This window comes from Lepidochelys kempii, chromosome 1, assembly GCF_965140285.1.
Source record: "Lepidochelys kempii isolate rLepKem1 chromosome 1, rLepKem1.hap1, whole genome shotgun sequence".
Taxonomy (NCBI): domain Eukaryota; kingdom Metazoa; phylum Chordata; order Testudines; family Cheloniidae; genus Lepidochelys; species Lepidochelys kempii.
Window position 1 is genome coordinate 210,778,453 of NC_136380.1, and position 25,636 is coordinate 210,804,088.

At 51.7% G+C, this 25,636-nt stretch overlaps 1 protein-coding gene and 1 long non-coding RNA gene across 2 annotated transcripts; one reads left to right on the forward strand and one right to left on the reverse strand.

Annotated features, from left to right (window-relative positions):
- Positions 1-6,920: 6,920 nt before the first annotated feature.
- On the reverse strand, positions 6,921-16,940 carry LOC140905566 (uncharacterized). Its single transcript, XR_012156883.2, has 5 exons — positions 16,228-16,940; positions 12,646-12,721; positions 11,388-11,625; positions 8,114-8,233; positions 6,921-7,229 (listed from the first exon to the last, which is right to left on the reverse strand). It is a non-coding gene; the product is annotated as an uncharacterized LOC140905566 (long non-coding RNA).
- Positions 16,941-19,352: 2,412 nt separating this feature from the next.
- Positions 19,353-24,525, forward strand: GAPDH (glyceraldehyde-3-phosphate dehydrogenase). Its single transcript, XM_073311224.2, has 12 exons — positions 19,353-19,485; positions 20,273-20,316; positions 21,068-21,167; positions 21,524-21,630; positions 21,722-21,812; positions 22,028-22,143; positions 22,305-22,386; positions 22,687-22,838; positions 22,993-23,071; positions 23,401-23,484; positions 23,723-23,820; positions 24,210-24,525. Exons 2-12 carry the CDS (start codon positions 20,294-20,296, stop codon positions 24,277-24,279), a joined length of 1,002 nt encoding a protein of 333 aa, XP_073167325.1. The 5' UTR covers positions 19,353-19,485; positions 20,273-20,293; the 3' UTR covers positions 24,280-24,525.
- Positions 24,526-25,636: the final 1,111 nt, after the last annotated feature.

Below are 25,636 nucleotides of genomic sequence, written 5' to 3' on the forward strand. Positions count from 1 at the left end.
ATTTTGTATTCTAGTTTTTTAGTCAAAATATCATGCAGTACCAAGTCACATGCCTTACAGAAGTTTAAAGCCCATAGCCACAAAGGGACTTAGCCACTGCAATGCTGAGCATTGTGGTGCATAACTTTTAGAGGCCGAGAAAATCACAGGAACAACAGTGTAATCCGTAAAGCCTGAGTTAGGCACCTAGACTCCTATACAATGAATGGGAGGACAGAGGGGCCTTAAAATGTGATCCACAAAAGCTAGCATGATGAATGGGGAGCTGCCTAAACTATCCAATGGGAGATGCAAATGCCAGGGGTGTCTGCTCACCCCTCCCCCTCTCACAGTGGTAGGCACCTCCCTGCAGCCTGGGCTTAAGTGCCATATCTTTGCATAGCAATCTATACAAGGGAACCCACTACCTGGAGTCAGACAACTTAGGAGCCTAAGCTGTTTCTTGTGAAAATGAATTAGGTGCCGGCCTTGTTTCACACAAAAGTGGGGAGAGGAGATAGTGGCCACCTTATAACTCTTAGCCCAGTGATCAGAGCACGCACCTGGGATGGGTCAGACCTGAGTTCAGTTTCCTCCTCAGGTAGAGAAAGGATTTGAACAAGGGTCTCCTACCCCTCTCAGGCATGTGCACTAATATCTGAGCTATGGGATAGCCTGATGTAGGGCTCCCTTTGTCTCTCCTGTCAAAGCTGTGGCACTGTGGATAAATAATTGAAGAGGGACTGGATCCTGTGTCAGTGGGTGCCTAACCACTCGACTTCAGAGTCACATTCTCTCTTTGAACATGGGCCAGAGGGAGAGAATGAGTCCCAGGTGAGTACTCTAACAACTGGGCTAAAAGTTACAAGGTACCACCACCACTTCTCCTTCTGCTAGATTTTGAAAGGGACCTGAGCTGGTAGGCAGCCTCTGAGCACACTTGCTGGCTTGGATCCCACGTGTGAGATAGGCAGCCAAATGTTTCCTGGGTTCATGAATTGCTCTGGGCCTTACATGGGAGATAGGCTTCCTGGCACCTAATAGTGCACATGCCCAGAGGCAGAAATTTAGGCACTGGCTGAATTTAGCCACCTACAGGGTTCAGCAGGAGTTTTGTGGATTGCAGTGGAGCTTAAATTGGGACTTAGGAACCTAAGTACCTTTGTGGATCTGGGCCACGTATATTACATCAACACTTATCTTTATCAATCAAACTTGTAATCTCATCAAAAAATACATCAAGTTGTTTGACAGGATCTATTTTCCATAAACTATGTTGATTGGCATTAGAAGAATCATAGAATCATAGAATATTAGGGTTGCAAGAGACCTCAGGAGGTCATCTAATCCAACCCTCTGCTCAAAGCAGGACCAACACCAACTAAATCATCCCAGCCAGGACTTTGTCAAGCCGGGCCTTAAAAAACTCTAAGGAAGGAGATTCTACCACCTCCCTAGGTAACCCATTCCAGTGCTTCACCACCCTCCTAGTGAAATAGTGTTTCCTAATATCCAACCTAGACCTCCCACACTGCAACTTGAGACCAATGCTCCTTGTTCTGTCATCTGCCACCCCTGAGAACAGCCGAGCTCCATCCTCTTTGGAACCCCCCTTCAGGTAGTTGAAGGCTGCCATCAAATCCCTGTCCCCCTTCTCTTCTGCAGACGAAATAATACCAGTTTCCTCAGCCTCTCCTCATAAGTCATGTACCCCAGCCCCCTAATAATTTTTGTTGCCCTCCGCTGGACTCTCTCCAATTTGTTCACATCCCTTCCGTAGTGGGGGGCCCCAAAACTGTTATGCAGTACTCCAGATGTGGCCTCACCAGTGCTGAATAGAGGGGAATAATCATTTCCCCCAATCAGTTGGCAATGCTCCTACTAATGCAGCCCAATATGCCGTTAGCCTTCTTAGCAACAAGGGCACACTGTTGTCTCATATCCAGCTTCTCATCCACTGTAATCCCCAGGTCCTTTTCTGCAGAACTTCTGCTTAGCCAGTCAGTCCCCAGCCTGTAGCAGTGCATGAGATTCTTCTGTCCTAAATGTAGGACTCTGCACTTGTCCTTGTTGGAACCTCATCAGATTTCTTTTGGATCAATCCTCCAATTTGTCTAGGTCACTCTGGACACTATCTCTATCCTTCAGCATATCTACCTCTCCCCCCAGTTTAGTGTCATCCACAAACTTGCTGAGGGTGCAATCCATCTCATCATCCAGTTCATTAATGAAGATGTTGAACAAAACCGGCCCCAGACCAACCCCGAGGCACTCCGCTGCCAACTAGACACTGAGCCATTGATCACTTCTTCTAGCACGATGATCTAGCCAGCTTTCTATCCACCTTATAGTCCATTCATACTTCTTTAACTTGCTGGGAAGAATATTGTGGGAGACCGTATCAAAAGCTTTGCTAAAGTCAAGATATATCACATCCATCACTTTCCCCATATCCACAAAGCCAGTTATCTCATCATAGAAGGCAATCAGGCTGGTCAGGCATGACTTGCCCTTGGTGAATCCATGTTGACTGTTCCTGATCACCTTCCTCTCCTCCAAGTGCTTCAAAATGGATTCCTTGAGGACCTGCTCCATGATTTTTCCAGGGACTGACGTGAGGCTAACTGGTCTGTAGTTCCCCAGATTCTCCTTCCTCCCTTTTTTAAAATGGGCACTGTATTTGCCTTTTTCCAATCATCTGGGACCTCCCCTGGTCACCATGAGTTTTCAAAGATAATGGCCAATGGCTCTGCAATCACATCAGCCAACTCCCTCAGCACCCTTGGATGCATTAGATCTGGACCCATGGACTTGTGCATGTCCGGCTTTTCTAAATAGTCCTTAACCTGTTCTTTCAACACTGAGGGCTGCTCACCTCCTCTCCGTACTGTGCTGCCCAGTACAGCAGTCTGGGAGCTGACCTTGTCTGTGAAGACCAAGGCAAAAAAAGCATTGAGTACTTCCACTTTTTATGTATTTTTTAATTTAATTTTTATTTAATTTTATTAACTTCCTTTAATTCTTTATTAATCTAGTCCCATATGAGCCACTCCATTATCTTGTCTGGGATCGATGTCAGACTGACACGCTTATAACTACCTGTGTCATCCCATTTAATCTTTTTTAAAAATTGATGCAACATTAGCTTTCTTCCAGTCTTCTGGAACTTTCCTAATCAACATTAACCATCCAGTGAGCTCATCAGGCAGTTCTTTTAAAACTCATGGATGCAAGTTATCTGGTGCTGGTGATTTAGAAATGTTTAATGTCTGCAGCTATATGGCCCTTGGGGCACTAGCACTGGGCTTCCTGTTCCACCATGCCCCCTCTAGTCTGGCAGGATCTATGCCCCAGAGTAATATCACTGGGATTTATACATCCAGTAGTGAGATATGTGTTGTGGGACATTAACTGGTATTTATGCTCTCAGCCCCACAAGTTCAGCAAAATCTGCACCTTCAAATACTAGTATTGAAGTTCACTTTGTCACCCCGTGAACTCAGTGGCAGCTACAGCCACTGGCAGTAGAAGAATTTGAGTCACACTCCCATCACCACCACCAGAGTTGACACATGGTATAACTTTAACTGCATCCTGACACCGAAAAGCTTTGTTACATGTTGATGCTTTTGCTACCTCCTTAGGAAGTGACTCCAGTTCTGACTCTGTGCTACACCAGCCCACCTTGCTTATGACTCTGGCCAGCATCTAAATACCACCAGCTACTGGCCAGCTGCCGCTGTGGTCTCATTTGTCTTTCCTGACACTGAATAAACATCTTCGTCCCTTTTCTTTGGAGGAAGGGGTTGCTGTGCTCACCCTGATCTATATCATCATGTACAAAGTGGCTGGAAGGTTAATGAGCTCCAGGAGATAGTTGAGTGGGAAATTGGGGGGCAAGTGACAGCCAGAGCTAAGGCTATAAAGGGAATGGCCAGAGAGCGAGAGAGATTGCAGCTAGTACAGATGCTAAATATCCCACCCTACTTCACCTCCCACAAATCCTGGGAGAAGCTGAAGATGCTGAACCTCCAGTCTTGGCCCTACTCTCTCTTTGTCCTCTTGGTTCTTCTCTCTGCCAGTGTCCAAGCTGTGTTCTTACCAGAATGGCAGCTACAGCTAGGAGCTGTCAGGGTGGAGCGGAGGGAGGCTTTTAAAGTGGCAAGAACAACTCATGGAGATCATGTCTGGGCTCTAAATGGGAGTAATTGGAAAGGCGCAGAATCCCAGCTGCCAGAAACTAAACCACCCTTTACTCCTGCCAGGTATGTGTGGAAGATGCTATCCCCCTCCTTCATACCTTTCAGGCATTAGCTTACCCTTCCAGCCTACCAGCTTTGACATACCCAGATCTTCTGTCCAAGAAGAGGAGGACCAAGATCTCTATGTGGAAGACAGTCAGTGGGGACTGGCTGGCTGAAGGGTGTTAGGGCATCACACACAGAGCCTTTCACCTCTAGGACACTGGTTTCAATCCAGTCCCATGTCAGTAATAAAGAAAAGGGTCAGCCATTTGGTGTCCTATGTGTGAAGCAAGCTTTGTGGAGCGTGGTCTCAGTTCAGTTCACAACAGGATCCAGGAATGTAGGAATTACCATATGGGATCCTCCTAGTGGTACAAGCCCATTAGTTCTTCTTCGATTGCTCATGTGTATTTCACAATAGGTGTGTGTGCTCACCACGTGCATCAGTGCCAGAAGTTTTTCCCCTCGCAGTACCGTAAGGGGGGGGAGTGCCCCCCGCAGCCCCTGGAGTGGTGCCTGCCTGGCACGGTATAAGGGGAGCTGTGCACTCCCCCCACCCTCAGTTCCTTCTAGCCACCAGTGAAAGTGCGTCAGAACTACTCTGCTCCAGCTTTGCTGTAGCTCGTCCCCAGAAATGTTTGTTCGTTCAGTGTTAGTACCTGTAGTTAGTTGGCTGTTTAGTTAGTTTAGTTAGTCAGTGAGCCCGGGCCAGGGCATGCCCCACGCCCCAGGGTTTAAGTCATGTGGCTCTTGTAGGCGTTCTGTGCCAAGAAGTGACCTGCATACAGACTGCACTGTTTGGGAGAAACTCATATCAACAAAAGGTGCAAGATTTGCAAGTCTTTTAAGCCTTGGACCAAAAGAGAAAGGGACATTAGGCTTCGGGCCATCCTGATGGAGTCAGTGCTGACCCTGACTCCAGCACGCCGCTCCGAACCGGTACCCGGCACTGCGGCGTCGATATGCAGCGACCCTCCAGTGCCATCTACCAGTCAGCACCAGTCCCCATCCACGGGGCACACCAAGAGGGCCAGGAAGACTCCCTCTTCACAGCGGCACCGAGGGAAGTCTTGGACAGAGGCTAGGCCCATGTCAGGCAGTCCTCAATCCACACCGGGCCCCAGGCTTCCGACTCACGTTGAGCGGAGTAGCCAGGCCCCTTCAGAACAGGCCTCTCTGGATGTCCGGATGCCATCCATGCCTGAAGCCCTCCAGGCGGCCCGGGACGTTATATCCATGCCGGTGCCCAGAGCGCCGCCGATGTCAGCCCCACACTCCAGAGGCAAGTGGGATCTCCGCAGTCACCTCCAGCCTGGTGCTGAATCATAGAATCATAGAATATCAGGGTTGGAAGGGATCTCAAGAGGTCATCTAGTCCAACCCCCTGCTCAAAGCAGGACCAATCCCCAATTAAATCATCCCATCCAGGGCTTTGTCAAGCCTGACCTTAAAAACTTCTAAGGAAGGAGATTCTTCTTGGTTGAGGGAACGTTTCTGACACCGTTCACCGCCCAGCGACCATTCAGGGCAGAGTCCATGTTGATCGCCCTCGATGCCGACCAGACTGTCTAGCTGGGTTCCGTCCAGCCGGGATTCTCGGCACTGCTCATCCTCAAGGACCGAATAGCAATGGGACTGCGGCAGGCATTGCCAACGGTCCTCATCTTGGAGCAGGTACTGCAATCAGTCACGGCACGGTTGTCGACGCCATTCCCGCTCGGACTCCCGCTCCAAGTTTCCGCCAAGACATTGCAAACCCGGGCGTCGATCGCCGGCATCTCGCTGACGCAGGTCTGCCCGTTGAGGCCATTCGCGGAGCAGCAGTTACTGTCAGTACCAGTCCTCCATGTTGAGATTGCGGTCCAGTGGCCAACGTAGATCCTGGCACCACCGCTCCTCCCGGTCCAGAAACAGCAGCAGATATTACACCAGCCCGGCCTCCATTTGTAGCCATCCTTCGAGGGGACAGGCCAGCCAACCTGAACAGCCAGCCCAGCCGGTGCCACAGCAGATGCAGTGGCACTGATCATCGTGGCCGGTCCAATGGTACCAGTGGGCACCATGTTCTCTAGCACAGCCCCCCGTGGGAGCTCGCTTGGTGGCCGGAGCTTCGGAAGCACCGTCGGCCTCCCTCCCCAGACCCCCAAGAAAGGAGTCGGTGGGACGTACGTCCTTGGCACGATGCCCGGAGTCCGACCAGGTGGTGGACCCTCCGGTGCCAGCCAATACCCAGAGCACTGCACCAGCCTCCTCGCCCTGCCTGGAGGACATGATTGCGGCCCCGCCCCACTCCGCCCCGCAGGAGGACTTCAGGGCCCATCAAGAACTCTTAAAGAGGGTGGCAGCAAGCCTCCACCTCCAGGCAGAGGAGATGGAGGAGCCCTCAGACTCCCTGTTTAACGTGCTGTCCCCATCGGCACCAGGTAGGGTGGCCTTGCCTCTCCATGAAGGGGTGGCTAAGATTTCTAATGCCCTGTGGCAAACACTGGCCTCGTTCGCCCCCCCATCTCTAAGAAGGCGGAACGCAAGTACTTTGTACCCACTAAGGGGCATAAGTACTTGTATACCCACCCGGCGCCCAACTTCCTGGTGGTCGAGTCAGTCAACCACAGGGAACGGCAGGGTCAGCTAGTCCTGACCCCAAAGAACAAAGACTCTTGGAGACGGGACTCTTTTGGAAGGAAAATTTATTCATCTTCGAGCTTCCCGTTATGAGTGGCAAACCATTAGGTTTTCCTGGGCCAGTACGAATTCAGTCTGTGGGGCTCCCTGCCCAATTTTGAGGACTCCCTCCAGGGGCGAGATAGGAAGGAGTTCAAGGTGCTAGTGGAGGAAGGGGCAGCGGCTGCTAGGGTGTCCCTGCAGGCAACCTCAGATGCTGTGGACATGGCCGCACGATCCATGACCCCCGCGGTATCCATGAGACAGGCATCATGGCTCCTGCTCTCTGGGCTGTCCAGCGAGGCGCAGTCTTCCATGCAGGATCTCCCATTTGATGGGAAAGCTCTGTTTGCGGCGGAAACAGATACAAGGTTGCATGGCATGAAAGACTCCCGCACGACCCTCCAGACTCTGGGCCTCTATGTCCAGGCTCCGGCAAAACCTAAATTCAAGCTGCAGCAGACTTCCACACAGGCCGCCCTCCTGAATATGGGGCCGCCCATAAGCAGCAGCGGGACTATAAGAGACACCCTCAGAGGCAGTCTTGGCCTGCTCCCAGCCTGGGTCCTCCAAGGGCAAGCAGGCAGGGAAAAGGCGCTTTTGATGGGACGCTTGGGGGCACCCTGCCAGTCCTCATCAGGGATCCACCCCCAATAAAGCTCCCCTTCTCCAACCGGTTGTGTGCTTTCCTCCTGGATTGGTCGCAGCTAACCTTGGACCGATGGGTCCTCAACACCATCTCCCGGGGTTACACCCTCCAGTTTACTTCCTCCCCGCCCAACCACTCCCCACCCTGTCCCTCTTGGGGGACCCCTCGCACGAAGCTCTGCGAGAGCAGGAGGTGGGGCAGTTCCTAGGACTAGGAGCAATAGAGGCGGTGCCCATGGAGTTCATGGGCAAGGGGTATTACTCCCGTTATTTCCTTATCCCAAAGACCAAAGGGGGGCTCAGGCCCATCCTGGACTTGCGAGGTCTGAACCAGTACATGGTGAAACTCAAGTTCAGCATGGTTTCCCTGGCCTCCATCATCCCCCTCCCTGAATCCCGGGGACTGGTACGCTGCCCTCGATCTACAGGATGTATACTTCCACATCCACATGTTTGAGGGGCACAGGCACTTCCTCTGTTTTGTAGTGGGACAGAATCATTATCAATTCACGGTCCTCCCATTTGGTCTGTCCACTGCCCCCAGGATGTTTACAAAATGAATGTTGGTGGTAGCGGCCTACCTCAGAAGGCATGGGGTCCAGATATTTCCCTATCTGGCTGATTGTCTTGTCAAGGGCACCTCCCGGTCGCAGGTGAGGGATCACGTGGCGCTCCTCCTGTCCACGTGCACCGCCTTGGGCCTGTTGGTAAACAACACCAAGTCCACGTTAGTCCTGGTCCAATGCATAGAGTTTATCGGGGCGCTCCTGGACACAGCGTTGGCCAGGGCCTCTCTCCCGCCAGACAGATTCAAGACCCTGAAAGGTCTCATCGACTTGGTCACAAGGTTCCCAATGACAACATCCAGGGTTTGCCTGCAGTTCTTGGGTCACATGTCGGCGTCCATGTACGTGGTCTATCACGCCGGACTCAGGATGAGGCCCCTCCAGCTCTGGCTGGCCTCGAAGTTCTCCCAGGCCACGGACAGGATGGACAAGGTCCTCACCGTGCTGGACTCTGTGATTACCTCCCTACCGGTCGTGGTCCGCCCCAAACAACACGCTCCAAGGGGTTCCATTCAGGGACAGGGCCCCATCCTTGGAGCTGGTGTCCAATGCGTTGGGCCTGGTTTAGGGGGCCCATGTGGGGAACTTTCAGGCCCAAGGCCTGTGGCTGGCTCAAGACCTGACCCTACATATAAACATCAAGGAGCTCAGGGCGGTGCAGCTGGCGTGTATGGCCTTCTGCTCACACCTGGAGGGCAAGGTAGTCAGGGTCCCCGCAGATGTCAAAGTGAGATTCAGGACTCACATAATTTGTCAGACCACTCTGTTTATTAGCAAAGCGCCTTGCTAATGCATCCAGATGTGAGCCCCTCTCTGAGGCCCAAGATAACTTATTTATACAGCTAAACCAAAACCAATTTAACATAAGAGACAAAATAAAGCAGAAACTGACAAATATACATACATATCTTATTTGCATACTAACGTTTACCAATCTCCTAGCTCAGTAGGAGCTCTAAGTTAATTAGTTTGAGGACCCATTGTCTCACACTCCTTAATGTTTCTCTTCCTGACAACTATATTTCAACAAACCCTTCAAGTAGCATTTCTTTAATGAATTATAATTTCAATATAATTCATTCTACTTTCACACGGACAACGCGGCCTCAATGTTCTATATCAAGAGACAAGGTGGGGCCTGATCCTCTGCCCTGAAGCCCTCAGTCTGTGGGACTTCTGTATAACCCACGACATCCACCTGAAGGCCTTCTACCTACTGGGCGCCCGGAACGAGAGGGTGGATCGCTTGAACAGGGACTTTTCCTCTCAACACGAGTGGTCCCTCCACCTGGAGGTGGCCCGCCGGCTCTTCCAAAGGTGCGGAACTCCCCAGGTGGACCTATTCAAGACTCAGCAGAACCGGCAATGCCCCCAGTTCTGCTCCAGGGGGGCCCCGGGGAGGGGTGCTATCTCCAATGCCTTTATCCTGTCTTGGTCAGGCCGGCTTCTCTACACCTTCCCCTGTTCCCTCTAATCAGCAGGATCCTGGAGAAGATAAAGACGGACAAGGGCTGGGTCCTCCTGATTGCCCCAGCGTGGCCCAGGCAGCATTGGTATGGGACCCTCAGGGGCCCGCGAGCTCCCTCCAGGAAGCAGGTCTGGGGCTTGCCCCGCTCCAGCCCAGCCAGGGGTGCCAGGTCGGGGGCTGCACTACGTTGCTCGGCCCTGCTCCGGCGCTTCAGCTGGGGCGCCCCCACTCCAGGGCGCAGGGTCAGGGGCCACACCACGCAGCTCCTGGAAGCAGCTGCATGGCCCCACTTTGGCTCTCAAGCAGGGTCAGGGGCTGCTCCAAGCATAGGAGCCGGAGAAGGAACATGCCACTGCTTCCGGGAGCCACTTGAGGTAAGCACCACTCGGAGCCTGCACCCCTGAGCCTCTCCCTATGCCCCAACTCCCTCCTCCGACCTGATCCCCCCGCCTGCTCTCCAAATCCCTCAATCCCCAGCCCCACCCCAGAGCCTGCACTCCCAGCTGGAACCTGCATCCCTTCCTACACCCCTACCCCAGCCCTGATTCCCCTCCTGCCCTCTGAATCCCTCGGTCCCAGCCCAGAGCACTCCCTTACACCCCAAACTCCTCATCCCCAGCCCCACCCCAGAGCCCACACCCCCAACCCCAATTTTGTGAGCATTCATGGCCCGTCATACAATTTCTATTCCCTGATGTGGCTCTCAGGCCAAAAAGTTTGCCCACCCTTGCTATAGAGAATAGTATGAAGAACTGCCCTCTTTCAAAATGGCTGCCAGTCTCCCATTCTTCTCACTGAGACTGAAGCCACTGGAGCCCTCAGTTGGTGGCCATTTTGAGAAATCTCTTTCCCCTTCTCCCTTTCTTATTTTTCCACAGTGGAATGGAGTGTTTCCATCTCCTCACAAAACAGGGGGTGGGGTTACCCTTTTCACTCAGGGCAGCTGTAACTTCAGCCCAACTGAGAACAATAGGATATGGTTCATGATAGCTAAACTTTCAGTATGAAAAATAATAGCAAAAAATGACCATTGGCATTGTCTTAAATTAGAGAGACAAAGTGGGTAAGAGGTAAGATCTTTGATTGGACTGACACACCTACAACTACACTGCATATATTATTTTAAATATCTTTTCAAAAGCCACTCATTGCCCGAGAACCACTGAACAGGTAGGCCAGGAGCAGAGGGGACACATTGGGAGGGGCATGAGTGCATACATGGTAACATAAGGAGGTGTAGGGAGGTTCAAGAAATGAGGATTTTGGAGGACGGAGGTGGGGAAAATAGGATATGTGCTCCAGCTGTTTTGCACGGCTCTGGCAAAACAAAGCACCTATACACTCACTTTAGCTGGCCAATATTTTCCAGTTGCATTGTGCTGCTCAATAATAAGGTAAAGCAGTTAGAAAGTGTGGGAGAATCTGGTGTTAACCGTTAAAATTAAAGTCATTCATATCTTTAGATCATTTGAAATTTGCATGCTAACATTCTTTGAGGTTTTTTACTGTTTATGAATGAAGTTTAACAACCAACAAGGGAAATCTGAGACAAAACACATTAAAATGAAGTTAAAATTGAGAGTATATATCAGTAATTAAGGGTAGAGAGGGATGTTGCAATATTCTCAAAACTAAATGTTAAACTCAGGAAATTAAGAGTTAACAGGTTATGGGAGCCTTAATTTCAAAGAAAGCCAAACAAGCAATTTCAGGTCACACGAACAACCTTTGTCCTATAGTGCTGCCAGAAGGGGAAGGGAAAAGTGAAAAATAATCTAATGTGTTTTAAAACTCAGTTTAATCTAATCTGGATCCACATACACTAAAATTCCTTATTTGTAATCCTGTTGTTTTTGCACTGAGTCAGTGCAAGGGCAGAAGGCAAAGGTCTTGTTCCCTGAGAGATGCCATCTTCCTGGATTGGAGGTACTAGTTCCTCTTCTCCCTTTCTCCAGATTCTTCTCAAGCCTGGCTCTGCTGGAAGCTGGGTGGGTTAGTGTGGATGGGGAGTGACACTCCAGCACTTGATGGGAGGAAGCAGGGTAATCACCTGGATGAACTGAAGGGAGGGAGCAGGGAAGACAGGGAGGTGAATCAGGGTGGAATAGGACACTCTGGATCTCACCCTGTCTCCTTTCTGTGTCTCTGTCTGTTCCTGTCTCCTTTTCTTAGAGGTTCCTTTCCCAGCTGCTGCTCTTGGACTCTGAAGCCATGCTGGCTGAAGATAACATGAGGGAGGGATCCACTTTTGGACCTCAGTTGCTCCCCTCAGCCCCACCACTCCTTCTATCCAGAGCACATGCTGTCTGGGTAGCCCTTTGGCATAGGACCCTGGCCAATCGCAAGTGGGCATCATCTGGAGAGAGGTCACACTAGGCAATACCCACAGGCTGTTTTGGGCTGAAGTTGGATCGGATTGAAACATTCAGTGGCCTTGGATGCTAGCTCTGGAGAGGGACAAAGGAGCGAGCATTGAAATGAGGGGAACAGGTAGGTAAGGGGGATGGGGTACCAGGAGTGATGGGAGATGGGGGCATGGAGGTGGATGGGACCAAAGGGCAGTGGGTCATGAAGGATGTGGTGGGAGCCAGAGTTGAGGACATATGAGTGCTGGGGTGGGGTGTGGGAGCAGAGGAACAAGGGGTTGTGGAGCTAACTTTCTCTCTTCATGGGACATGGTGGTGAGAGATGTGGTGAGGCTGAGCCTTGTGGAGATGGGTCTTTTTTTTAATTTATTATTTGTATGATCATAGTAGGGGTGGGTGGTGCACAGATGGCAGGATGGCTCCAGATTGCTGTGTGGCTGACGTATATTGTTTTTCCCTAGGCACAGGAGTTACAGACACTCAGCCTGTCATTTGGGACAACTCAAAACAAAGTGCCCAGTATATATGCACTTGAAACCCTTCAACTCCTTTTGTCTTGTGCTCCAAACTGGAAACTGGGACAAGGGGGCTATAACTTGTGAAGATGGTTGAACAGAACAACCCCACAACTGTGCCATTGCCTCCCAGTCTGGTCCAAAAGTGCCCCCTTCTTGTGCAATCCTGCACCTCTGTCAATACCCCTCAATCCTCACCTGCTGCTCGACAGCTCTGCCCATGCTCCTCAAGTCTGACCTTACAGAAATCCTCGTGCCCCAGTTGTTCTGTTATCTGTATGAACAAAGTTTTAGTTTCTGTAGTAGTTTCTGTGTTTAAGGACACATTTGGTAATTAAAAAGATGTGTAATTGATTTGTCTTGTAGAGTTAAATTAGCCCAACATCAGTAGTAGTAAAACCTTCTCTGCAAAAGACCTTTTTTGACTGATATTATTTGTGAAAAAGAGGTATGTTGAGAAATGAAGGTGATAGGAACCATAGAGGTTGAAGAGCTCAGAGTAGCAGCCATGTTAGTCTGTATTCGCAAAAAGAAAAGGAGTACTTGTGGCACCTTAGAGACTAACAAATTTATTTGAGCATAAGCTTTCGTGAGCTACAGCTCACTTCATCAGAAGTGGATTTCATCTGGGTGGACTCCTCCTGAAGGTCGAAACAACAGACTGGACTTCTACAAAGAATGCTTCCACCGACGTGCACAGGCTGAAATTGTGGAAAAGCAGCATCACTTGCCCCATAACCTCAGCCGTGCAGAACACAATGGCATCCACAGCCTCAGAAACAACTCTGACATCATAATCAAAAAGGCTGACAAGGGAGGTGCTGTTGTCATCATGAATAGGTCGGAATATGAACAAGAGACTGCTAGGCAGCTCTCCAACACCACTTTCTACAAGCCATTACCCTCTGATCCCACTGCGGGTTACCAAAAGAAACTACACCATTTGCTCAAGAAACTCCCTGAAAAAGCACAAGAACAAATCCGCACGGACACACCCCTGGAACCCCGACCTGGGGTATTCTGTCTGCTACCCAAGATCCATAAACCTGGCAATCCTGGACGCCCCATCATCTCAGACATTAGCACCCTGACAGCAGGATTGTCTGGCTATGTAGACTCCCTCCTCAGGCCCTACACTACCAGCACTCCCAGCTATCTTCGAGACACCACTGACTTCCTGAGGAAACTACAATCCATCGGTGATCTTCCTGAAAACAACATCCTGGCCACTATGGATGTAGAAGCCCTCTACACCAACATTCCATACAAAGATGGACTACAAGCCGTCAGGAACAGTATCCCCGATAATGTCACGGCAAACCTGGTGGCTGAACTTTGTGACTTTGTCCTCACCCATAACTGTTTCACATTTGGGGACAATGTATACCTTCAGATCAGTGGCACTGCTATGGGTACCTGCATGGCCCCACAGTATGCCAACATTTTTATGGCTGACTTAGAACAACACTTCCTCAGCTCTTGTCCCCTAATGCCCCTACTCTACTTGCACTACATTGATGACATCTTCATCATCTGGACCCATGGAAAAGAAGCTCTTGAGGAATTTTACCATGATTTCAACAATTTCCATCCCACCATCAATCTCAGCTTGGACCAGTCCACACAAGAGATCCATTTCCTGGACACTACTGTGCTAATAAGCGATGGTCACATAAACACCACCCCATACCGGAAACCTACAGACCGCTATGCTTACCTACATGCCTCCAGCTTTCATCCAGACCACAACACACGATCCATTGTCTACAGCCAAGCTCTACGATACAACCGCATTTGCTCCAACCCCTCAGACAGAGACAAACACCTACAAGATCTCTATCAAGCATTCTTACAACTACACTTCAGCAGGTCGGTATTGAAGAAACAAATTGACAGAGCCAGAAGGGTACCCAGAAGTCACCTACTACAGGACAGGCCCAACAAAGAAAATAACAACGCCACTAGCCATCACCACCTTCAGCCCCCAACTAAAACCTCTCCAATGCATCATCAAGGATCTACAACCTATCCTGAAGGACGACTCATCACTCTCACAGATCTTGGGAGACAGGCCAGTCCTTGCTTACAGACAGCCCCCCAACCTGAAGCAAATACTCACCAGCAACCACACAACAGAACCACTAACCCAGGAACCTATCCTTGCAACAAAGCCCGTTGCCAACTGTGTCCACATATCTATTCAGGGGACACCATCATAGGGCCTAATCACATCAGCCACCCTATCAGAGGCTCGTTCACCTGCACATCTACCAATGTGATATATGCCATCATGTGCCAGCAATGCCCCTCTGCCATGTACATTGGTCAGACTGGACAGTCTCTACGTAAAAGAATAAATGGACACAAATCAGACGTCAAGAATTATAACTTTCAAAAACCAGTTGGAGAACACTTCAATCTCTTTGGTCACTCAATTACAAACCTAAAAGTTGCAATTCTTCAACAAAAAAACTTCAAAAACAGACTCCAACGAGAGACTGCTGAATTGGAATTAATTTGCAAACTGGATACAATTAACTTAGGCTTGAATAGAGACTGGGAGTGGATGTGTCATTACACAAAGTAAAACTATTTCCCCTTGTTTATCCCCCTTCCTCCCCCTCCCCCCCCTGTTCCTGAGATGTTCTTGTCAACTGCTGGAAATGGCCCACCTTGATTATCACTGCAAAAGGTTCCCCCCCCAGCCCCGTTCTCCTGGTGGTAATAGCTCACTTTAAGTGATCACTCTTGTTACAGTGCGTATGGTAACACCCATTGTTTCATGTTCTCTGTGTATATAAATCTCCCCACTGTATTTTCCACTGAATGCATCCGATGAAGTGAGCTGTAGCTCATGAAAGCTTATGCTCAAATAAATTTGTTAGTCTCTAAGGTGCCACAAGTACTCCTTTTTTTTTATAGAGGTGAAAGACCCCTGTATTCTGCTCCTCAAGCCCCTGAGACAGCCAGTGCCCTGCCCTGGAATCAACTGGAACCACTAACCTAAAAGTAAAAAGCCCCTGAACCCCTTGGAGCCTCCCACGTCCATTTTTATTCTCCTGCCCCATGAATCTTCATTTGGGTTGGTTGGTGTTTCTTTGCCAGGAGGTGGCAGCAGCATCCTAGGCATGGTGCAACCTTCTGGTGTCAGTTTACTGACAAGTTCTTTCATGCTCCAGTTTCCCTTTTCAGTCAAGGGGCTCTAGTGTTTCCAGTGTACTAATCATGATTATTCCCCATCTCACCACCACTTTAAAAGAATGGCTGAATCCAGACACATTATTTGCTGGGGAAAGACTTCCCAGCCCTGTATTGCCTCATAAAATCTTTCTCTCTCACTCTCTTGTCTCTTGCTCTTAGCCTCAGATAGACACTGTTCTGTTGTGTTCACCCTACTGGCTGTCCCAGCCTGACCTAACACTTATGTAACAGCCATTCAAGTCTCATTCCCTTGTCTTGCCTTTGCCAAACCCCACATATGAATCTGCCTTCCCTCCTTTCCTTTCCCAATAGCAGCAAAGTCACAGAAAAGTCAGAGCCTTCCAGAGAGGTTCCTAATGAACTGGCTGCTGATCATGCATTCCTCTTGTTAGACTCTCATACGCAGGTCCTTGGCAGCCTAATTAGGAGATGACTGGGAACAAATCCCTCCATCTCCCTGTGCCCGTCTACTAGCTTCACGTTCAACCCTTCCCTCCTGGCAGCCTCAGAGGAAACTGCTTTCCAGTCCCAGAGGCCTTGACAGAGACAAGGAGATGGCATATTCCAAACCACATGTACCTCCAGTATATTCTCCTGTTAGGAAAGACCAGGACTAGGTGCTGTAGAGGGGAGCAGGAGTGTTGGCAAGGGGGGTTATCTCTCAGCTACTCCAGTTCTGGTTTCCCCCAACAGGTGACACTATGAAGAGCAAGGCAGAAGTATTGGCTGGGGGGAGAGTGTTCACTGGCCACTGGCGTGCAGGCTTGGGGGTGTAGCGGTTTGCAGCTGTTGTGGTGGTTGGTCTTACTTGCCCTCTCCCTTCTGCACAGAGTCCTCCCAATGTTTGTGTTTACTCAGCAAACACAGGGTCTTGTGATTGTGCAAATGCTCAAGTAGGCCCAGAAAGGTCCTCTGTCCCCTCTTCTTCCTCACTCCTCTATAAAGTTTTGCCCAGGATCTAGCCTATCTCCTGATGAGGCAGAAGTGCCAAATTGTTCCCACTTCCCTGGTTCCTCTTCACTGTTGTGCTATAAGCCAGTGCTACTCAAAGTGGTGGTCCGCGGACCGGCACCATCGGCTGCCAGTCTGCGCGCACATTGGGAAAAAAAATTGCCAGTCCCCCACATCAGTTAGCTTGAGAAGCACTGGTATAAACCATCGCTGTGGCCTTTAATTAAAGGTCATAACTTAAATTGGAGCTAAACTTAGCTCCCTCCCACTTTCCTAGCACTGGGAATAGCAGCTGGATAAGGGGAGTTGGATTACTCCTCAGCCAGGTGACCTGTCTCTGCCCCCCACCCCCGCCCCGTATCTGCTCTGCTACCCATTCCCATCTGTGCTTTCCGCTGCTGCGTCCTACAGATCCTGCTCTGCTGACCCACACAGTCCTGGAAGACTGAGCTCTGATATGAGGGCTGGGGAAGATTTTGCTCCTCATTTACTAGCCATATACATCTCCATAACCCACACATTCTCATGAAAGGGATTTCAAATGTAGTTTCAAATACCCTCCACCTCTAAATCCTAAAATGGGATGCCTATTCTGCAGGCATCTTGTCCCATGCTGGGCATTGCTGAGATGAAGCCTGTATAGCGGGCACTCCAACTTGGGCTGGGCATAGCCAGGGCGCTGCCGTGGGAAAGCTCATGCTGCAAGGATCCCAACCTGGGCTAGGCAGGTGCAGTGAACTGATGTGCAGCAGGCATTGTATCCAGGCAGGGCACCACCAAAGACCAGTTGTTCGTGCTGTGGGCGCTCCCCCCCCCCCACCGCCCCGCGCACACACACAATTGTGTCATTACCAGGCCCTGGCCTGTTCTCCAGCCAATGAAAATGCCCTGACACCATTGATGTGAGCAGGCTAGTCAGGTGGTAGGCAGGATGTCCGCAGTCACGTCCCGCGGGTAGGAGCCTCCCAGTGCCTTATTAAAATGTTACTCACGCTGTTGAGCGCAGCCTGATGGGAACCTGGCCCGAGGGTGGGGGATGCCAGGCCAGCCAGCGTCTGGGAAACACAGTCCCATTCTAAGCATGTCTGGCTAGAGCAATTCAGGGGAAACAGAGCCAATGAAAGTCCAGGGCAATTTTAGCTCAGGAGGGCTCGGGGCCAGCAGCACTGTCAGCTTCCTTGCAGCAGTGCTGAGCTGAGGGAAAGGTGCCCGCGGTGGTAGGATCCTCCCTATAGTAGTATCCTGGCAAGCTCCTGTGAGGGTTGGAGCTGATTTGGGGGATTTATTTCCTCTGATTCCAGCTGGTAGCTTGTCTGAGCCCCTTCATTGCTCAGTCCACGTGACAATTGTTCCCTATTCTTTCCAGCGGCGGGGGCAAAGGGGGTAGGTGGTTGTGCAACTCCAACCCAGCCCCCAACTCAGAGCGGAGCTGCTGGGCTTGGCCACTTGCCATATTACCATAGTGTTTGTGATAGAGGTGCATACACATATACCAGTCTTCGGTGAGCGGGATAGAAGGGAGTGTGTACCAGGTGTAACTCAGCCTGAGTGGAGACAACCCCCTGGCTCACATCAGTGAGAGACCCAGGGGGCCCATCCCCCACGCAGGGCCTTTGAGGGGGATCGGGAGGGGCTTCCAGAGCCCTTGCCCTCTCCCTGCTTGAAAATGTCAGAGCCCCTGAAAACAGGTTCCCCCAATAGAGGGATCCCCTCAGACACCTGTGTGCTTCCCCTCCCCACATTCTTCTCCCCACTGTGTCTCCAGCTTCCTGGGGGATTCTGTCTTCATGCTGTTGACCTTTTCCAGCCCACTGTACAGCAGAGGGGCTCATGCGGGGGTTCACAGGAGCCAAACAAGCAGGTACAGAATAAACCCCATTGAGAAATGTGATGATCCCCCTCCCTGCCATAGCCCTTCAATCCTGGTTTATAATACTCAACTATTACATTCATAGAATACAGCTCCTCACATACAGCTCTAACTATGCCTATTAGGGGTAATCTGCAACCCTCCGGCGATTTCACTCACCAGCGTCCCCCATTCCCAGACACATAGGGCATGCTACTTATTATTATTTGTATTACAGTAGCACCCAGAGGGCCCAGCCAGGACCATGGGTCCGTTGTGCTGGGCACTGAACATAGCGACAATCCTCTTTCTATTCCAGTCAGCCCCTGCCTCTGTAGCTCTCCTAGTACCCCTCAGCCTTGATGGCTGGGCCCGTGCCCTGGGTGCCTTGCGGTATCTATGTTTGCGGTTACAGTGTAGCTGGTAAAAAGAACAGGAGGACTTGTGGCACCTTAGAGACTAACCCATTTATTTGAGCATAAGCTTTCATGAGCTACAGCTCACTTCATCGGATGCTCAAATAAATGGGTTAGTCTCTAAGGTGCCACAAGTCCTCCTGTTCTTTTTGCGGATACAGACTAACAGGGCTGCTACTCTGAAACCTCTCAGTGTAGCTGGTGAATCCAACTTCCTGTGTCTCGTCTCACAAACTTGCACGGGATTCATGGGTTGGAGTCCCCCTCTGCCTCCGCCTTGCACAGCAAGTGGGGGACACAGGAAAGATCTGTGAGCGATTGGCTGTCTGGGGCTTGCGAGAGGCGAGAGAGGGGGAGCCCCCACCCCCTGCCTTTCCTTTGTAGGATAGGGAGTGCAAGAGAACAGCCAAAAATGGGTGTGGGAGGAGGGAGGCGCGCAACCCAGCAGCATTAGGGCTGCACGTACACTGCTCTGTGCTGCCCTCCGCCTCTGATTTGATACTTTCTCAAAAGGCTGGGCCCAGCAATTACCATACGGGGATCTATAAAGGCCAGGGCAGCGAGCCTTCCTCCCTTTACCTTCCCCTTACTGCAGGCGTGCAGGTCAGAGGCAGCCCCCAGGTAAGAAAGGGCTCACCACGATGTGGAGCCGGCAACTGGGGAGGCCTCCCGCTGCGCTCCTGGGCAGCAAGGCTGGCCGCTCTGGGGTGGCGGAGTGCGGGTCTCGGGCTGCTGGAGGAATAAAGAACGTGCTGGCCAAGAGCGGGGGCGGCTGGATTCTGGGGACAGGCAGCATCTCGCTGCCCTGCTGGGAAGGGGGCTGGGGCCGGCGTTAGGTCGGAGGGCGCTGAGAAGTTGCAGGGGCAGGTGCACGTGAGGCTCTGGCTGAATCCGGAGTCTCCTTTGTGCTCAGACGGGACAAGCAAAATGGAGGCGCAGCAGGGGCCGGGGGGGGGGAGGGCTCTGTTACCGGTACTTGGTGTCCCAAGGGGGGCTTTGGGAAGGGGGGCGAGGCGACAAAACCCGATGGGGGCGGCGGGGGGGGGGTAACTGCCCGACGTGCGCTGCAAACGAGCCGGGAGTGGAGCGTGGCGGGAGCTGGTGCTGGCCAAGGCAGGAGGAAGTCGCCCTGTGACCGAGTTGCTCTCTGCGGGAAGTGGGTTTGGAGGCCCCAGCAGGGCGCCTGGGTCCCGCCCCGCACGCACGCGTGGGGCTCCGGTGCTCCGACCCCCACACACCCAGTCCCCGCCTGGAGGGGCTCTCCGGCCCGGCGCCGCGGCTTAAGGGCCAGTTTGCTGGAGACCTCCACCTCCCGGCGGGGGGAGGCGCAGGCTGGGGCCGGGCGCGTGGCTGGGGGGTGCGGGTCCCGCTGTCCTTCGAGGGTGTCTCACCCCCGCCCTCTCCGCAGGAGCATCGCGGCAGAGACACGATGGTGAAGGTCGGAATTAACGGGTGAGTCTCGGCGGGGCTGCCCCTAGGGGCAGTGTAAGGCCCCAGGGTGTGGGCGGGGAGGGGAGGGGCACGGGTCTCTTTCTGTGGCAGCGCTGGGGGTCCGTGGGCGGCAGCCGCCGTGGCCACCCCCTGCCCCCTTGCGCCAAGGGCGTGGCAAGGTCACCTGGGCCGCGGCTAGCCTGCCCGGCCCCACCCTGCAGCGGCCTGACCGCCGGGCTGGACAGCGGCTGTGGGCCCTTGGCGGGGCGGTGCTAGCCCGGGTGACTCACGTCTCCCTGCGGCTGCTGGGGGGAGGGGGGCTGTGAGTCACCTCGAGCAGGAAGCGCCGCTGCACGGCGGGCTCCAGTCTCCGCCCGGGAAGGGCGCCAGGGTATCGCGTGTCCCCGCTGGGCCCGGGGAATGTGACCTTTTCCTGCCGCGCCGCGGAGTAACGGGATCCAGGGCCCGGGGTAAATTTAGCGCCCGACCTTTGGGGGCGCGGGCTGGAGCAAGTGGCGGGGGGAGGGGGGCTGCGGTTCTGTGTTAATCTCTGCTCGCCCCTTGCAGGGCTGCAGCGCCCTGGGGACCCCTCCTACCTCATGGCCTTTGCGCCTCCGGGCTGGGAAACAGCAGAGCGTCGGGGTCTCCTTTGTAGCCCCGGGTCTGAATCTGGGGCAGCTGCTGGAATGAAGCCAAGTCTGAGCTCCCCATCAGAACAGGGGTTCCCTTCCTGAGCCAGGGTGTGCACCAACCAATTCTGTTCCTCTCCTAGATTTGGCCGTATCGGCCGCCTGGTCACCAGAGCTGCCTTCATCTCTGGCAAAATCCAGATTGTAGCAATCAATGACCCGTTCATTGACCTCAACTACATGGTGAGTGGGACCCTGATCTCTAACTCTGAGCTTGCTGTGCGTGGCCTGTGCTGGTCCTCTACCGCAGTACCCCAAGGGTGGGGAAGGAATGCAATTATCTGACCTATGGATTATATAGTTTCCTGGTGAAACCCAGGGGATGAGAGATCAGATTAATAGGACAGGGAATTCTCAACTGAGCCAAGCTCAGATGAGCAAGGTCACTATAGGTTGCAGCAAACTACAGCCGCCGGGTCCCGTGGCTATAAATCAGGATTGAGGGGCATGAACAGAGCTATGGGTGGGTTTTGAGGATTGAAATAGGGGAGCTTTGAGAATGCAGCCAGCGCTCGACTTCCATCTGTTTTTACTCCTAGGCTTACATGTTCAAATATGACTCCACTCATGGTCGTTTTCATGGCACTGTCAAGGCTGAAAATGGAAAACTTGTGATAAATGGAAACCAAATTACCATTTTCCAGGAGTGAGTATGACTCTTCCTCCCCTTTCCTTTGGAGCTATGGGAGAGGGCATTTGACAACCCTGCAGTTCCTAAACTGTCTGTCTCCTTTTAGGCGTGATCCTGCTAACATCAAGTGGGGAGATGCTGGAGCAGAGTATGTTGTAGAATCCACTGGAGTCTTCACCACCATGGAGAAGGCGGGCGTGAGTGATGGGTCACATCTGGCTTGGGTGTGGGAGGAAAAAGGTGTAGGGATCACTCCCTCCCCTGCAGGTGCAAGTGGGTATGTACAGACTTATCCCTGCCTGAGGATGTATTGCAGTAGGATTTGGGGGGGGCAGGGAGGGCAAGGTGTCCCAAATGTGCTGCTTTACTGGCGCTGTAGAGGACTCTGTTAATGTTGGTCTGTCTCCCTCAGGCTCACCTGAAGGGTGGTGCTAAGCGTGTCGTCATCTCTGCTCCCTCAGCCGATGCACCTATGTTTGTGATGGGTGTCAACCATGAGAAATATGACAAGTCTCTGAAAATTGTCAGGTGAGGATGGGGGGGATTAGGGTTGAACCTGAGGTGCAGAGCTGACTATTACCTTCTCATGTGAGCATGTGTGGGGGAGCTGAGTGATCCTGCAGAGGGACTGCCTTCTGTGGGGTGGGCCCTGACTGCCTCTGGCTGACTGTGCCTCTTATCTCTTCCAGCAATGCTTCCTGCACCACCAACTGCCTGGCTCCTTTGGCCAAGGTCATCAATGACAACTATGGCATAGTGGAGGGTCTCATGGTAGGTGATCTGGAGGCACAGAACCCCTTATTCCTGAAAACCCCCCACACCAGCTCTGTTTGTGGGGCAAACCACAGAGCTCTGAAGGATGCCTATCTCCCAAGACTTTCCCCAGCCCACAGGTTTGGGTGGAGAGGGATGGTGGCTGTGAACCATAGAGCAGGAGAGACAGCCTCCCTATGCTGCCTGGAATAGAGGAAAAGGGAGGGTTGGCGGGAAGAATACTTTAGTTTAGTGTGATGAGGCTCTGTGTGGATGTTGATTCTATTCTAACCCCCCACACCCCCTTTTAACTTCCAGACCACTGTCCATGCCATCACAGCCACACAGAAGACTGTGGATGGCCCCTCTGGAAAGCTGTGGCGTGATGGCAGAGGTGCTGCCCAGAACATCATCCCAGCATCTACTGGGGCTGCTAAGGCTGTGGGCAAGGTCATTCCGGAGCTGAATGGGTGAGTGTCAGTTCCGTGCATCCCTTGTTTTGGGGCACAGGGACATCAGAAGGGGCAAGGAACCTGCAGCTGGCCCACTTTGCCCTAGTAGGATATGCGGAAGCCCTGATCGGGGGCAGAAGCCTGTTCTGATCCATTTCTCTCTCTCTCTCAGGAAGCTCACTGGAATGGCTTTCCGTGTTCCAACTCCCAATGTCTCTGTCGTGGACCTTACCTGTCGCCTGGAAAAACCAGTGAGTATTGCAGGAAGGGGACCAGGCAGGCCCTGGAGCAACTTCCCTGTACCCCCAACGCTTCTGTCAGATCCTCAACCTATGGGGAAGGGAGCAGCTGCTTTTCAGTCTCCATCCTATTTGGAACTAGCCCCTTGTTGCTTGCTTGTTGTGGCTCTGAGAGATTATGCAAGGGGCTGCCCCTGTCTGGTGTAGTACCTGGCATAACTAGATCCTAGCTATGCATCTCTGCTGTGCCGTATTAAAACTGTGGCTGCAACCTTCCCTGGGAAGCAGCTACCACTCCATGGGGCCTGGGATGCTCTGACTTCCGTTTGTCACTCTCTCAGGCCAAGTATGATGACATTAAGAAGGTGGTGAAAAGTGCCTCTGAGGGGCCTATGAAGGGCATCCTGGGATACACAGAGGACCAGGTAAACTCTCACCATTGTTTAATCAGATTTGGGGTGGGGGGGGGAAATGGAGTGAATACCTCCTCACATGATGGGAAAAGGGAAGCAACCTTTTGGGACATCAAATACTCAATAACCTTTCCTCCCCCTGGGAGTGTTCATGGATCAGGGTGTCAATAACATCGTTGTGGGATGGGGGGGATGGAGTTGAGGACAAAAGGGGTGTGTCAGTCTTTCCATCTTCCCTCCCCACTTGTAGGTTGTCTCCTCTGACTTCAACAGCGAGACCCACTCATCCATCTTTGATGCGGCTGCTGGCATCGCTCTCAATGATCACTTTGTCAAACTGGTCTCCTGGTATGGAGAAGAGAGGCTGTGGGGATGCCAGATTTGGAGGGTTGTTTCTCTGGGATAGGTTGGGAATCCAGGGGAGACTTTGGGGGCACTTAAGGGCAAGCTTTGCATTCTATCCCTCTATTGCCTCCAGATGGAATTTTAGGTGGAGAACACTTTGCGGCTGGCAGCAGAATTTGGTTGGCAAAGAGGCAGTATCTGCCTAGGAAGACCTCAGATACTAGGGGGTCAACTTCACTCTGTATGAACAACAGCAGTTTCCAATCTTTCCCAGCTGGGGGAAGGGAGGTTGTTCTGGAACTTGGTGGGGGGGGGGGGGGCGGGAACTCCCTGTGGGAATGCATAAGGGGTCTGCCCACCCCTAACTGCTCCTTCTCTGCTTCTGTCACCAGGTACGACAATGAGTTTGGATACAGCAACCGTGTTGTGGACTTGTTAGTTCACATGGCATCTAAGGAGTAAACCAGGTGCATGGATCAGCCTGTGCCTGGGGAATGAGGTGTGGGGGAAAAGGATCACTAGAGGCCCTTGTTCCTCCCACCCTCTCCTCACCACCACTCAGCTCTGCAGCAAGAAGCCAGTTCTGTTCCATCTGTCTTCCCCATTCCTCTACTTTGTCTCTGAAGCTTGGGGGAGGTGGAGAGGCTAACAGAAGCTGACCTGTTTCTATACCACATTTTCTTAAATAAAGTAATAGCTATCCTAAAATATTCCTGTCTGTCTGTCAGGAGAGACCACAAAGGGCTCATAGCATGTGTTGCTGTGGCCACTGATATAGCCTGGGACTTTTCCACCACCCCAAATGGTAGCTACTGGCCAGGAAATACAGCTGTTGTAAACTAAGAATATTTCATACAAGACTAAAATTAAGGTTTAATCCAAGCAGTCAAAACTTGGGAAATGGCAGAAGAAAGGTTGTGCAGAGTGTGGTTAGATTTTTTTTTTTTTTTTGAGAGGTGGGGTGGTGTCCCCTCTATAGGCTGCCCTAGTCCTGTACACACAGCTGGCATGGTAGACTTCGAGGAAACTGCCCAATGACCACAAGATCTGTTAAGCAATGGAAGCACCCAGCCAGGTTTGTCAATGAAGCATAGTACTAGTGTCCCACAGACTACTAAATGCACGTATGCCTGTAACGTATGCCTGTAACAATGGACCAGCTCAGTGAATGGCGGGACTTTCTGTTCCTCCCTAGGCCAGACAAAGATACTCCCTCTGAGATACATTTTTATATCCAGATGCAAACAAGTTAGTACTCCCCCTCTAATGTAGTTACTGCCCCTAATGTGGCTAGTTATTACCCATTACCTTGAATGTGTTGGTTTAATTAAAACACTTCTATTACATACTATCCGCCTGACCTTATCTTTTAGCAGGGGTCAGTGTGTTCCTGCTATTCTTGAGGAATGTTTCTGTACCATCCTTGATATCAGGATGTTTTGGTACCCCTTAATATCAGGATGTGTTTGAGAGTACTTTGTGACTAGCACTTCTTAGGAATGTGTATTTTTGCGATATAAGCCATGTTCTTGCCAGATTCTGTGAGCAGGCCCTGCCTCCTACCAGGCCTCTGATACAAGGGTTTATGTTTCAGGCTTTCTTCCTACTATGCAGGGAACCTTAAATCTGCCTTTTAATGATAGTCAAGCTACATGATCATATATAGTGCCTTTTTTAATCCATAAGCCCTATGCTTCGTTCATTCAGAGCACATGAACAATAGATGAGGTGGGGTTGTATGAATGAAGTTTTACTACAGTTCTTGTGTAATGCTGGGCCTTAACTTTCAGGGGTGGCTGCTAATTGTGTTCTTGTCAGT